This window comes from Alligator sinensis, unplaced genomic scaffold, assembly GCF_000455745.1.
Source record: "Alligator sinensis unplaced genomic scaffold, ASM45574v1 scaffold170_1, whole genome shotgun sequence".
In the NCBI taxonomy this organism is placed as follows: Eukaryota; Metazoa; Chordata; order Crocodylia; family Alligatoridae; genus Alligator; species Alligator sinensis.
This window is the reverse complement of record NW_005841863.1, coordinates 4,725,211-4,739,028: the sequence shown is the minus strand read 5'-3', so window position 1 is coordinate 4,739,028 and position 13,818 is coordinate 4,725,211. Positions and strand designations below refer to the sequence as shown.

Here is a 13,818-nt window from a genome sequence, read left to right as displayed (position 1 = left end):
CAGGGCCTGAGGGGCCCATCCTGGGTGCGCAGGAGTGCCTGCCTGGGGCATCTGGAGAATCCCACTGTATCCTTTCTAAAAAAATGTCCAGTGGCTCTACTTCATCTTGGACCCCAATTGTGTTGGATGTGGCAAGGAGTTCCACATGTTGGATGTTTACTATCTCATTTTAGATAGCTTTTTTTAAAGATTCAGTTGGAAAGGGCTCCTTGAGATCTCAGTTGGAACTATATGGATCTCATTAACTAAACTTATGAAAGGTTCTTTCACCCAGAGGGGGTTTGCCCACTAAAGGATCTCTGATGGAAAGCCTTGAAGCCAGAGCGTGTTCATGTGGTGCATTGGTCATTGCTGTAGCTGTTCCAGCTGGCTGGGAGTATCTGGTTGGCTCATCTCTGCAACTGCCTTCCTGGGTTCCAGGTTGTCTAGAGTGTGTTAGAGGAGGCTGGGCTTCCTGCAAAGTTTCTTGTCCGGAGGGGAAGATGTGTAGGGGCAAGCATGTACCCAACTGAGTAGAATTTTATCTTCCACTCCCACCCTTCTTTCCTGTCTCACCACATCTTTCATGCAGCAGTCCATGCTATAGTGTGCCCTTATCTGAAAGCTTTAGAGCAGATGCTTGGAGCCTTGTTGACACATTCAGAAATCACTTGGTACTACTAATTTCAAGAAAGCAGTTCTTTAAAAACTGTTTAACTGGCAGGACACACATATTCCAGGCAATATTTTTCTCAATAATGACTCAACAAAATACCTCTCCCCTTCCTTTCCCTGCAATCACTTCCCCTTCTTAGTCCACTTAGCTTCCTCCCTGCTTAGAAGCTCAGGTCTGAAGTGGAGATAAGGAACTGAAAGGGTGTAGGTCATATTTGTTGGACGTGGATTCTCGCCTGGGTTTTGTGACCGAATAGTAGGGCATGTGATTCCTATGGCCCTCTGGAGGCTGTTAAGTGCTCTTGTGAACAGTAAGCCCTGTGTTATACAAAGCTGTATAGAAAATGCTTTTTACTGTAAAAATCAACTTGATAATTTTGACGTGTCAATGCGGTTTCCTTTTTTCTTGTCTGTTTTTAATTCAAGTATGCTCCAAAAGGAGAAGAGTGGAGAATTATATCTATCAGTATAGATAGTAATAAGACCAGGACTTAATCTAAATAGTTTAAGGACTTGTTAGCAGGCATTAATAGTTACAGAATTTGATGTAGCATATTATATTATTGATGGCTTTTTCTCCATGTTATTAACTTGACCACATTCACTCTGGGGAATGTGCAAATTTGGCAATTGCAGGGTCAAAGATTGCTTATTAAACTCTTCTCCTGAAGCACGAGGCTCTATATTTCACAAGAGTTCATTATTATATTTATATACTATATATTTTCTTGTGGAACCATGTTTATCATTGTATGTACTCTGCTATAAAGGAACAAATTATATTCACAAAAAATATCCTAGGTTAGTAAACCTCCTTATTCATAAATGCTATTCTCTCCAAATTACGCTTATTAATGTTTCTCTCATTCACTACTTGATACATTTTTTCCTAATTATATTAATTAACTTATATTTTGGATAGTCCAGAATTGCACCACATTATATGTGCATGCTAGCATGTTTTAGTTGTGCTATTTAAGGACATTATTTTAAATAAGTTTTTTTTTAAAGAACCACCATAGTTTTTTCATGCCCTAAATTGGATCTTTTGACAATAGCCATGCAGAGGAGCTGGGAAGTCATAGTGTTATCAATACAGAATTATTCCAGATCAGATTTTCATATATCCTTGTGAAGGTGTGCAAAACGGTAGTCCGCTGTGATATTTCAAACAAGAGAATATTTCTTAGACCTAGAACATTAACAACTTAAATTGAGGATTTTGTATTGATTCTCCTAAAGAATCAGTGCCTTCAGGGCATATTATAACTAGTGCTGATATTTATGAATCCTAATAAATTACAAGACAACATCTGCCTATGTTGGACTGTGCTATTGGGTTAAAAACTCATGGAATGTGCGTTTTGTCAATAGCATATTTACTTGAATGTAAGACAAGGTTTCCCTCCACCCCCAATAAACATGGAGGAAAAAACCCCTCATCTTATATTTGCATGGGGAGGTGCAGGTGGCTGCAGTAGCTCTGACTCTGGCCCCGAGTCAGGGTTGGGGCCTGAGTGAGACACACTACAGCTCCCTCCCCTCACTTCTCCTCTGCAGTTTCTGCCACCCACCCCCTTCCCTCCCCCTTGTTCTCAGGTTCGCAGCTTTGCTCGAGCTTGGGCTGGTGTCTCTCCCAATCAGGGAGCACATAAACTCCCACCCCTGCCTGCCCAGTCATCCGCATCCACACTGCTGCATTGCCTCCTCGCCAATCAGTAGCACTGACACCACTGCATGGCTGGGCAAGGAATGAGTTTCCATATACTATGCTCTGGGACAGAGCAGCCTGAGCAGTGTCTGCGGGGGAAGAGGGGAAGAGGCAGAGACTGGGGAGTTGGTAGGGAAGAGGCAGAGAATGCGGGGAGTAGGAGGGCAGAGGTAGGGAGTGGGGGGAGGGACAGAGGCTGTGAGGTGGAAGGGGGCAGGGGAGCAGGAAGGCTGCAGGGGAGAGAAAGGGGGGGTGAGCAGAGGTGAAGGGGGCCACCCAACGCCTTCCAGCCACTGCTTTCCCTGCTGTAGCAGTGGGGCAGGGAGTCAAGACAACCCCCCAACACTTAAATTCTATACCTGGAAAATTATAACAAAATTATAAATTTTCTGTATCCAGAATCTAATTATTGAGGGGGTCATCCTATATTCAAGTAAATACGGCACATACAGAAGCAGCTATATATAGTCCAAGGCTGCCTCAGGTTAAATTGTGGCCCACCAGCTTCCAGCCAGGGTTTCTGGGCTCCCTTCCCCTCTGACTTCCCCTTCCCTGCCCAAGGAGTGGCGGGGGGGAGTACAGCACAACTCAGTCCATAGCACTAGGGAAGCCCATGGCCCCGGGTACCTGAAAGGTGCAATGCAGTGGGGGAACCTGTGACTGGGACGATTAGGGTGATGTGGGGTTCTGGGGCATGTTGAAAGGGGTGGGGGGTGGGCCTTTCAGTCTGTGGCCTCATGGGGCTGTCAGCCCCCACTTGTGCAGTCCATGTGGTGTGCATCCCCTGACCACTTAGAAGTTGGACAGCCCTGATATAGTCTGTTCCCTGGTGAGTTGTCTCTCTCTCTCTCTCCCTGCTGGTAGGATAGCATTAATACAGTATTCTTAAACTAGTAGCCCTCTGATCACCAGAAGTGCCAGTTTTTTCTGTGAGTGACCCATGAAAGGTGTTGGAGCCTGATATTGTAACTTCAATTATTACTGTTCAGTAGTATAAACTCTTTGCCAAGGAAGGGGAGCTGGAGAAGTAGGAGGCAGATGATGCTATAAGGTTTCAGAGCAAGTGACAGTAAATAGTGAATGGGTAATTTAAAGGATTTTTAAAATCATTAAAAGTTTGTGAATGAATACAGGTCCTATTGTTCTGATGTAAAAATGGCATTAATTACACAGCCTAATTTTCCAGAATTAGGTTATATGAGGAGGTGGAAGAAAAGAGCAGTGTTTTCTGTCAAATTCAGCCGATCCTTCAGTCCCTCAGTGGAAGAAATAATCTGTTGCAATGCAAGATTTCAGATCGAGTCTTGCACTGCAAACCCCTCTGGGCACTGTTCTTTCTGTTGTATGTAACTAATACACCGAAGTTGACCCATATATACAGTGACTGCTGCAGCATCAGGCACAAAACTAACACAAAGCGTTACCAAATCTACAGAACAGGGAGCTTCAGAAAAAAAGCCATTCTGGTCTTTAAGGTCGATAGAACAACATGATGCTATAGATAGAGCAACATGATGCTTGAGCGAATTCATGTGCTTAAGTTTAAGTATATAAATATCTATTTATTGCTGATTTTTAGGTGATTATTGTAATTTATTATCATCTGGGAACCCAAGGGGGATCCATGTGATGTGATTTATTTGGATTTTCAAAAAGCTTTTGACAAGGTTCCTCACCAAAGACTTTAAAAAAAATTGAGTTGCCACAGGGTTGGAGGGATGGTTTATTTTTTGAATGAGAGGTGGTTAAAAGATAAGAAATAAAGGATACATCTAAATGGTCACTTTTCAGCGTAGAGGGAGGTCAAAAGTAGGGCCCCACAGAGACCTGTCCTGGGCCCAGTTTTGTTCAACATTTTCATTATTGACCTGGAAATGGCATACATGATGAAATAGCCAATCTTGCAGATGATACTAAATTGTTTTGGGTAATCAAATCCCAATCTGACAGAGAAGAGCTGCAGAAATATCTGACCAAGGTGAGTGAGTGGGCAAAAGAATTGGCAGATGAACTTCAATGTCAGTAAGTGTAAAGTAATGCACTTGGGGGGATAAATAACCTCGACTATACATCCACAATGCTGGGTTCCAAACTAGCTATTATGACTGAGCAAAGAGAATTTGAAGTCATTGTAAAAAGTTCTCTACAAACATCCACTCAATGTGCAATGGCAACCAAAAAGACCATAAGACATTGGATATCATTAAGAAGGGAATTGAAAACAAAATGGAGATCCCTTCATGCCGCTGTACAGTTCTAGTCTCCACATTGCAAAAAAGATGTAGTAGAATTAGAAAAAGTACAGAGAAGGACAACCAAAATGATCAGGAGTATGGAGCAGTTGCCATACCAAGAGGGTTCTTTAGTATGGAAAGGAGAAAGCTGAGGGGAGATATAATAGATAACTAAAAATTCGTGGAGAGCATGGACAAAGTAACTAAGGGACTGTTATTCACCAAGTTTCAAAATAGTAAAATTAGAGGGCACCCACTAAAATGAAGAGAAGATTTAAAACAGAAGAAAGTTCTTTTTTAGTATTTAAATTCTGGAACTCACTTTAACAGGAGGCCGTAGAGGCAGATAGTACAGCCAGGTTCAAAAAGGGACTAGACAGATTTGTGCACGATAGATCAACTATTTTGTTTAATAGTTTTAATAGGAGATTTTTCCTCTGGTATCTCCAAGCCAGTGATGATGGATACCAGGGATGGTAATGAACAGGGAATAGATCACTCCAGATATATGATTCAGTGCTGTCCCTGTACAGCATCCATTCCTACCACTGATGGAGACAGGATACTAGGCTAGGAGGACCCTTGGTCTGATCAAGTATGGCACTCCTTAGCTAGAAAACTGAATATAAAAATAGTTGCTGGCGGGCTAGGAGGGAGCTATACAAATTTAGATTATGACAGTTTTCCTTCTTGTAATGAGCATAATCATCCTGTATAAACTTTCAAAGTGGATATGGCAAGCATTTTTAGGGACCTTTTGGCTTTCATGTCTGCTGTGTTTGTTATGTGTCTGGCATGTCTTGGCATGTTCCAGGATTCCCTAACCGAGACCAGGATTGCATAGTTTGTCTGCATTTTAGTGACACTACTGGGCTGTTGGACCTTTTGCCTTTGTTTGCATATGCTTAGAAATTAAATATTGCCCAGCCTTAATGCAGTTTGGAGAGAAATTGGCATAACTTTACCACAGTATTTTTGTAAGTATTGTGACAGTTGCACTGTGCAAAAACCCTCCCAAAACTTAAACCATTTGTGGTTTAGTGATTATCATAGTATAACTACAAAATAGCATAACTAGCAGCCAAAAAAATTGCTGTTGGAGTCCTGTGGAGAAAGCTTTTCAGCAAGAAGTGACTAATCATCAAACACTAATCACAAATTATTTGTGTGTGCTACTGTACCTTCATTACAAGTTATACCAGGCTATAAGCATCTGGGAATAACCTCAAATTACTTGAATGAACAGATAAGTAAAGGAACAGTGGCTTAAGAACAACTCTAGTGTAGTATTTTTCTGCGGTCCTCCTTTAAGAAGAGTAACAGGGATCCTGCCTTTTAGAACTGTCACTTGCAAAATATGTCTCATGAAATGTTAGGGATTTTATCTTATTTCCAGTTGCATTAAATTCAATGTTTTCCTTTCCCTGACCCCCAATTTTTTTTCACCCCAAGTCAGTGGCCTCTTCATATAATGTTTTGAAACCACGGTTCTCAAAGTTTTGGTCCTCAAGGCTGGTCAAAGGGGCAGTCTTGGATAGTTGGCCTTATCAGAGTGGCTTGCGGGCTGTATTTGGCCTGCAGGCACACTTTGGGAATCCCTCCTTTAAGCTTTCCAAAATTCAAGTGAATAACAAGATTACTAATGAGTTTGGGAAATGGAGAATTATAAATAATTTTCAAAAAGCTCAGACTATTTATTTTGTCTATTTGCACCTGTCACTATAACATTTAAACACAATATTGAATTTCAGGTTATTGCCATAAGTTGTTTTTTTTTAAAATATATTATACTGGGGGAGGGGTTAGATGTGTTAATTCTACTGATTATGCCATTTTTAAACACCTTCTAACTCACTCGCATACAAGTGCGTTATACTGTCAGCATAGTAGCTGCCTCAAAAAATCTTTTTTTCTATTCATGTCCTGTCTCACACTGTTACCAGTCTGGTCATTATTATGCCATTCAGTGTGCCTCTTTAAAGCTCTTTTATAGTTCTATTGCGTGTTTCACCATAATACGATAACATGGTTCACTGTAAAAAGGTGTTTTCTATCCTGGCCTCTTGCCAATGCACATCCTGGATGGCAGCAAACCAATCAGAATTTAATGAGCCTTGGTAACTGGACTATAGTGAGGAGCTCAGTCATTGGTTCACTGACCTGCATTACGCAGTATCTCGTTTGGCAGTAAATGAAGAATGGAGCAGACACATCATCAGCAGATTTTCCTGAGTGCAGACTTCTCTTGGTACTAGCTTTCAAAGTCCAAGGACACCCAATCTAGCTTTTTAAACCCAATCTGTCAGTGGGGTATAATTAGCTTATAAATTGGTTTAAAGATAATAATTGAACTAATCTTTCTACACAAAAAAGCATGTTGGCAATGACTATATACTTCTCACCAGCTGAAAAATAATAGCTCTGAATAATAAAAATCAGTTAAATGTTTTAGTGAGTGACTGGTGAGTGTAAAGCTAATATAACATAGTATTGCAATATAATCAACAGTTATTTCACTATTATATTTCCACTAATAAGTGTAAGTATTGTGGTAGGCTCTTCTTGTATATAGTTAAAAAAACACTGCCTTTGTTTTTTTGCTTTAGAAAATTATACGTTTGGCAGTTCAGAGCATTTCAGAAAGCTGTCTACCATGACAACAGTTAATCAGAACAATTGAGCTGCATGAACATCAAATAGCTTTGGTGAATGATTTTCTATCCAGAAGTTTTTCGTTCTCCTTTGGGGTTTTGTTACACCTGAGTATTTACCTAGTTGGACTGAATGTCCCTGAGCCACATACAGAAGCAGTTAGAGAGCTCCACAGCTACTGCAAATTGGAGAGGCACCTTTTATTTATTTTTAATTTAGGGATATTTCTTAGTTCAAAATTTCCCAGGATCTATCTGAGCAGAATGTAGATGTCTCCCTGCTTTTCTAAATGTTGCGAGATGCATATATCTCCAGCTGTTTCATCTGCATCATCCTGTGGCAATACAGGAGCAGTAAAACCGCTCCAACTGTATCTCTGCTTCAAAAAGGGTCAAAACTGGGGTGATTTAACTCGCTTGAATAACTGCAAGGTCATACAGAGGTCATAACACCTGATGAATGCTCCCAAGAAGCAATTTCCCCTCCACTTTTAAAGCAGCTAAAATGTATGTCTGTCCATTCCCCTAGACGAAGGGTCAGCAGTATTTTTGAGAAGCAGGCTGGAATAACCTAGCTTGGGTCCACAGTGGGCTGGCACTAATTTCCGGCCGCCAGTGCCATCACTTTTCCCATTGCCCAGCCATGAGGTGGCAAGGGTGAAGTGGCCCACTGCCTGGCCACAGCACAATGCACGCAAAGCCCACACTGCCAGAAATGATCTCTGCTCCTTAGCCAGATTGAATGGTTTCACAGGCTGTAGGTTGCTGGCCCTTCCCCTAGCCTGTTGTCATACCGCTGTAATGTGAAAAAAGGTTACAGGCAAGAGTGCGTATGTAACAGGAAGAGTTGACAGCTTCTGTACATGAAGGCCAGGGGCTTCAGGTGTATCTGCTCATTAACAAAAAGTATTGTAAGGACCCATATGTTAGCTAGTCACTCAGAAGCCCAGATTTGTACAGATGATGATATTATAAAGAAACAAATATAATCCTATTTTGACTGAACAGTTATATCTGCATTCACATGCCTTTGTGGAATGCATGTTTTCAGTGTTTATCATAATCTAGAAGTACAAACTTATACATGCATTTCTATTCTCTCAGGCTTGAATTTGTACTTTTGCCTTCTTCCTTGAGTAGACTGCATGCTCAGGTGTTTCAACAAAATTAATGCTAAGAAGAACTTAAAAATAGATCCACTATCCTTTATCAAATTCCTGTTTAAAAAAAATCTGTTTGCACCATATTAGCAAAGCTTATCTCCAGCATGACAATCAGTTCATATCTAGCAAGACGGTGACTTCAGCATTTTTTTTATCCAAGAGCAGCAAGTTCATTCTACTTAGTCGTGTCTCCCGTTGGCTCAAAAATACTAGTATTTGACCTTACTACGCCAGTAATTCATGCATAGGTTATGCTGTGCAATAGACAGCAAAGGTCTTAAAACTTTCCTGTCTCTCAAGAAAATAGATATTTAATGGATAAAATAACCACTTTATTAAAATAATTTAAAATATTTTACAACATGAAACATAGATTTTATATTATGACTTTTCAGGCAACAGCATCAAACAGGGGCTTCAGGTGTATCAAACAAAATAGAAAGGACAAGCACCATAATGGCAAATAGAGCCTACGTGAACAAGCAAACCCACTCGTCTTCACGTTTTTTGAACATTTATATTTTACTACTTATCTGCTGGCAAAATTATGCATGTAGCATTTAAAACTGTGCCTTTGGCAGTACTTAGATTTTCCTATATCCAGTGCTTTGCAAGTACTGTTTATAGCTATAAGAGTATGACTCAGAGAACTGAATCTGTAATGTTTCTCTCATGTGACAAAACTAACACAAAATTGGTTGGGGCAGTCAGGAATGGTTCACGTTCTTTTTTGTTTTTTCACTCTCAGTTCTGAATACTATGATTGCTTTGGCGCCTCTCTCAAAGGCTGCTGCAGTGTCCATCCAACTTTATCTTTTCTTTAAGGAGCATTCAGGTTTGAAGCTTTGGTTGTCTTCCATCTCTAGTTACAGGAATACAAATTAAGAGTATATACTTGTGAGAAATAAGGATGAACATAAAATACCAAGAATTCCTAAGGGAAATAAACAATGAAATTCATTCTCACCAAAAAAGGGGGTCCAGAACGCATCTCATAAGGCTCAGATGCGACTTGGAGCTAAACGCTTGGACTTGGAGCTAAACAGAAAAACACTTTTTAATTTGGCTTAAATAAAGGTGGTTCACTGTATTAAACTTTATTTCGCATTTCATATTAGCACTAGAACTTTCTGTATCACTTTGAAATGATGTTACTTTGATTCTTGTAGTTGCTTAGCCACCTCACCAAGACACAGTCATAGCTTGATTTAAGAGGTTATATCTGCTGAGGAAAGAAACTGAGATTAGGACTCAGGTTTGCATGATATTTAGTACACTTATATGAGAGAGATTTCTACTTGCCTTGTTTTCACAAGATCATGGCTTCTTAACATCAAATATTTTATAAGTGAGAAATTTAGTCAACTTATACCCATCAGGCAGGGACCAGGCTGTGTGGCACCTTGAAAGTGAGGGTAAGTATAGGGGTGTAGGTTATATAGCACATTTGATGTGATAGAGAAGGGGGAGGTAGAGGAGAGGTACGAAGAGGGACTGATAAGGTCAAAGCAGTCAAACAGCTTTATGAATCAATATGAATGAGTTGAGATTTCAGTTGTCAAGGCCTTAGAAACACTGAAGTAAGAGACATGAGATAACAAGAGACTAGATTACAGTTTCAGCATTATGGATGGAGGGCAAGGATGCACTGCAGGACTGCAAGAAATCTGGGGGACTTAGACCTAGACTTTCAAGAAGGCTTGAATCTGGGTCCAAGTCAAATACAACTCCTAAGCTATGAATTTGATTGAGTGAGACATTCTCATCAATAATGAACAAGAGGAGAGATGGGAACAGAAAGATTTAAGTAGTCTGTTTTAGTCTTGTTGAGCTTTAGCTAATGACTGGATGTCAGAGAAAAACGGGCCTGCCATTTTAGTTTGGGCAGGGGGAAATGGATCTGGAATAGAAGGTAGATCAATACACTGTCTGTATGGAGATGGCAGCTGAATGTGTGTATGAAATTATCCACAGTTAAAGCAGAAGAAGGGAAAGGGACCAAGCACGGAGCTCTTTGTAGGGTGGATGAGTAGGGACCACTGAAGGGCAAACTGAATGAGCAATAAAAGGCATAGGAGGAGAGCCAAGAGAGGACAGAGACATGGGAGCCAAGGGGCCAAATGATTTCAAAAAATGAACACAGTGGATCATTTTAGGCAGCAGTTAGAGTTGAGGAGGACAGAAGACTGAAGTGTTTGTTTGTCCTAGGATTTTAGCTGAGGAGAAGTCATTAGTCTTACCTTTGGTAAGAGTAGTTTCAGTTGAGTGGTTGGCATGGAAGCCAAATTGGGAGTTACACATAGGAAGCCAATACTCCTATAGTTTCAATGTAAAGAGAAAAACAGACCCCGTGCGCTAATCTGAGGGTAACAGTGGTGCGGTTTAGCATGGAATAGAAGTGGAATCTGTTATAAAGTGACCATGAAATAACCCCAGAGCAACTTAAAGAATTGAGCGTTGCAGTGTAACACACCCAAAAGAACACAACTCCTGAAGAAAGATCTTAAACACTGGTAATTTAAAGTTAGCACTAGAAAGAGAAGCAATTTTAATTGTATTTATGCTTGTATTTAATTGTATTTATTCTTATTGGAAAAATATTCATTTTAAAAGAGAGAAAATCAGAAACATGTTGTGAATGGAGAGATTCAAATATACAGCCATGTTTTAAGGTGCATTTTTACCTACATACACAGGTCTAAAAACAAGGCACTCATCACAAAAGCTGGTGTGTCACCTAAGTTGGGTCAGTGAATCAGCTGAGCAGTTCATGTCATTGGAAACTTTGAGATGTATTGATTCATGTCTGAGCAGTTTGTAATAGTGAACCGATCCAATGGCTGCAGACATGTTCACCACTGCTCTGTATTCTGCTTGTGACCTTTATTCTAGAGATGTGCAATGAGCCTGAGCTTTATTGGAGCCCTGCTGTGGGACTGATGTATTTCACACTTGGAAATTCCAGTACATTTAGCAAATAGTGCTACTGTAATTATAACATGACATTAATGTGAACAAGACCCCAAAGCTGTGTTCCACAGAGGTAAAGCAAACAAAAGTTGGTGGGTTTTTTTGGACTTAAACATTGCTGATTTGTGTATAATTGTGCCAGATTTGAACAAGGAAAATATTCTTTACTGCACCTTAGCCCTAGTTGTCTTAGTTCTGCAGCTGCTTTCCTGATGATGACTCAGACCCTTGCCCCCCCCCCCCCCCCCCCCCGTAGTTTGTCAAACAGTACAGCATACAAAAATAATAGAAATGTAATGTGTCCTGGCAGTCTATTTATAGTTACCAGCAGTATTTTGTAATACTGTTTTAGTACTGGAGGACTTCAGATTTACACAGCCCATTTGCAGGGGAAAAGAACAAGGGAACCGTTAATTTTTGGAAAACATTTTTGCTAAAAAGGGACAAGCTGTAAATCTTGTACGTACATAGAAAAAGTGGCAGCTGTTTTGAATGTCTTAACTGGGCATGTTCACCATTAGGCAATGATAGGCATATTAATATTTTATATGCAGCATTGCAAGTTGAGTAGGTGTGTGTTACCCAGAGATGGTCCTTCTGAAAACTCACAGGCGTATTAACATTCGTGCATAAATGCATACACTTCAACAGACAAGGTTATTTTATTCAAGTCTCGGTTCCAGAATATTGCACTCATTTTCTTGTTCACAGGCTGCCATTTTTTCATGTCCACGTAAAGTTCATTTCAACTTGAAGTATTTTTGTGCTTGAATGCTCTGTCCACAGTTTTGTTTATTCAGTGAGCAAAGGGCAGTAGGTATATACATATTTCTTATTCTTTTCTGAATGTTTTCTTAAAAAACATTTAACTCTGTTAACAACAGTTAACTCAGCGACTTGTTTCTGCTCTCTAAGGGGTCGCCTGGCCTGATATGCACCGTCTGGCTGACAGAGTCCATCTGGAGGAACTGACTAAAATTGGCATTCTGCAAGGCAATGTAGATGACATGGTGAAGGTTCATCTGGGTGCAATATTTATGCCACACGGGCTTGGACATCTACTTGGAATTGATGTGCATGATGTTGGAGGCTACCCAGAGGTTAGTGCTAGTACATTCCTGATTGCTTTGCAGTTTAACCCTTCAAAATGAAATAGGCATCTTAGTGTCACAGTCATTTGAATCTTTTCAGTGTATGAACTGATCTGCATTTATTTATTTTCTGATGTGGGTTTCCATGCAGTGTTCTCAAATGAAATGACTATGTCAATTAATAAACAAATTGCTCATACGCATGCTGATGTGAGCGGGCAGGGATTCTTACTATTCATAATGTTTGGATGAGTTGAATAAGCTAGTGTTCTCTTGTTTTTAGATGGTCCATTTTCTCCATTTATTTATGTAGGAGTAGCATCTGCAATGGGTTGGCCTGTGTGTGTACAAACACATCAGGTAATTTCCTGCCTCAAAACTTACACAGGTTTTCTCGCTTTATACTGTACATGCGTTCCTGGAAAATGGCACATAACTCGAATTTGCATAAAGGGAACCCACCTTACAATGTAATAGCTAGGGATACTTCAACTGTACTGAGCCCCAGACCCATTTCTACCACTTTTACAAGATAATTCTGGTACTCACCAACAGCAGACAGTACACGCAAGCACAGGGTGGGGGTGTATGTTACTATAATGGGGACGGCAACTACAGAAACACGTGTCGCAGACAACAAGTGACGAGCACAGATCCACACAGGAGACTATATTTTGGTGCGCATCACTCCCACAATGCACCACACAAAGCAGCTGACTGTGGGCTTCCACTACACCAATTGCATAAGAGTGAATTTACCTCGCATATAACAGATTTTTGGTATAAAAAGGGTCATTGCATAAGAGTACTTTTGTACATACAGAACCCGCATAAAGCGAGGGAAACCTGTACTCTTGAAAAAGAAAACAAGCTGGAAGGAGGGACAAAGGAGCACAGCATAGTTAGGGTGACAGTTGTAATGTGGCTTGCTAGGTCCAGGCAACATGCTGGTGGGGAGAAAGAGAAGATTGTTGGAGTAAGAAAATAGAGAGGAGGAAAGAAAAAAAATTGCCTGAGATAGAGGTGGAAATAGAGACACATGGCTACAAGCTGCGGACAGAGTTAGGCTGGGCAGCTGGAGGCATTGCTGTCAATGAAAGGGAGAGGAGTAAAGGGGTGCTAACACAACAGCAGGGATAGATCCAGGAATGGTGCAGCAGCATGGTCTCACTCCCCCTTGGCTTTGTGCCACATGTGCAGTGAGCTCTCAGCTCCACATGTTACTGCAGCTCCTGCTAGGAGCGCCACATGTGCTGTAAGCTCTAAGAGCTCTCTGCTGGTTGACGCAGGCTCTACCTAGAGTCCCTGCTTCTTTTTGTTTTTTCCCTCTGGCCTCCTTACCAC

General features: G+C 40.7%; 1 protein-coding gene across 1 annotated transcript in view; it reads left to right on the top strand.

Annotated features, from left to right (window-relative positions):
* The window catches only part of PEPD (peptidase D), a 221,878-nt gene that overhangs the window by 183,353 nt on the left and 24,707 nt on the right, over positions 1 to 13,818 (top strand). Inside the window, exon 13 of the mRNA XM_006016614.2 lies at positions 12,299 to 12,483. Within this exon, the coding sequence (XP_006016676.1) occupies positions 12,299 to 12,483 (185 nt within the window). The remainder of the gene's footprint in view (positions 1 to 12,298; positions 12,484 to 13,818) is intronic.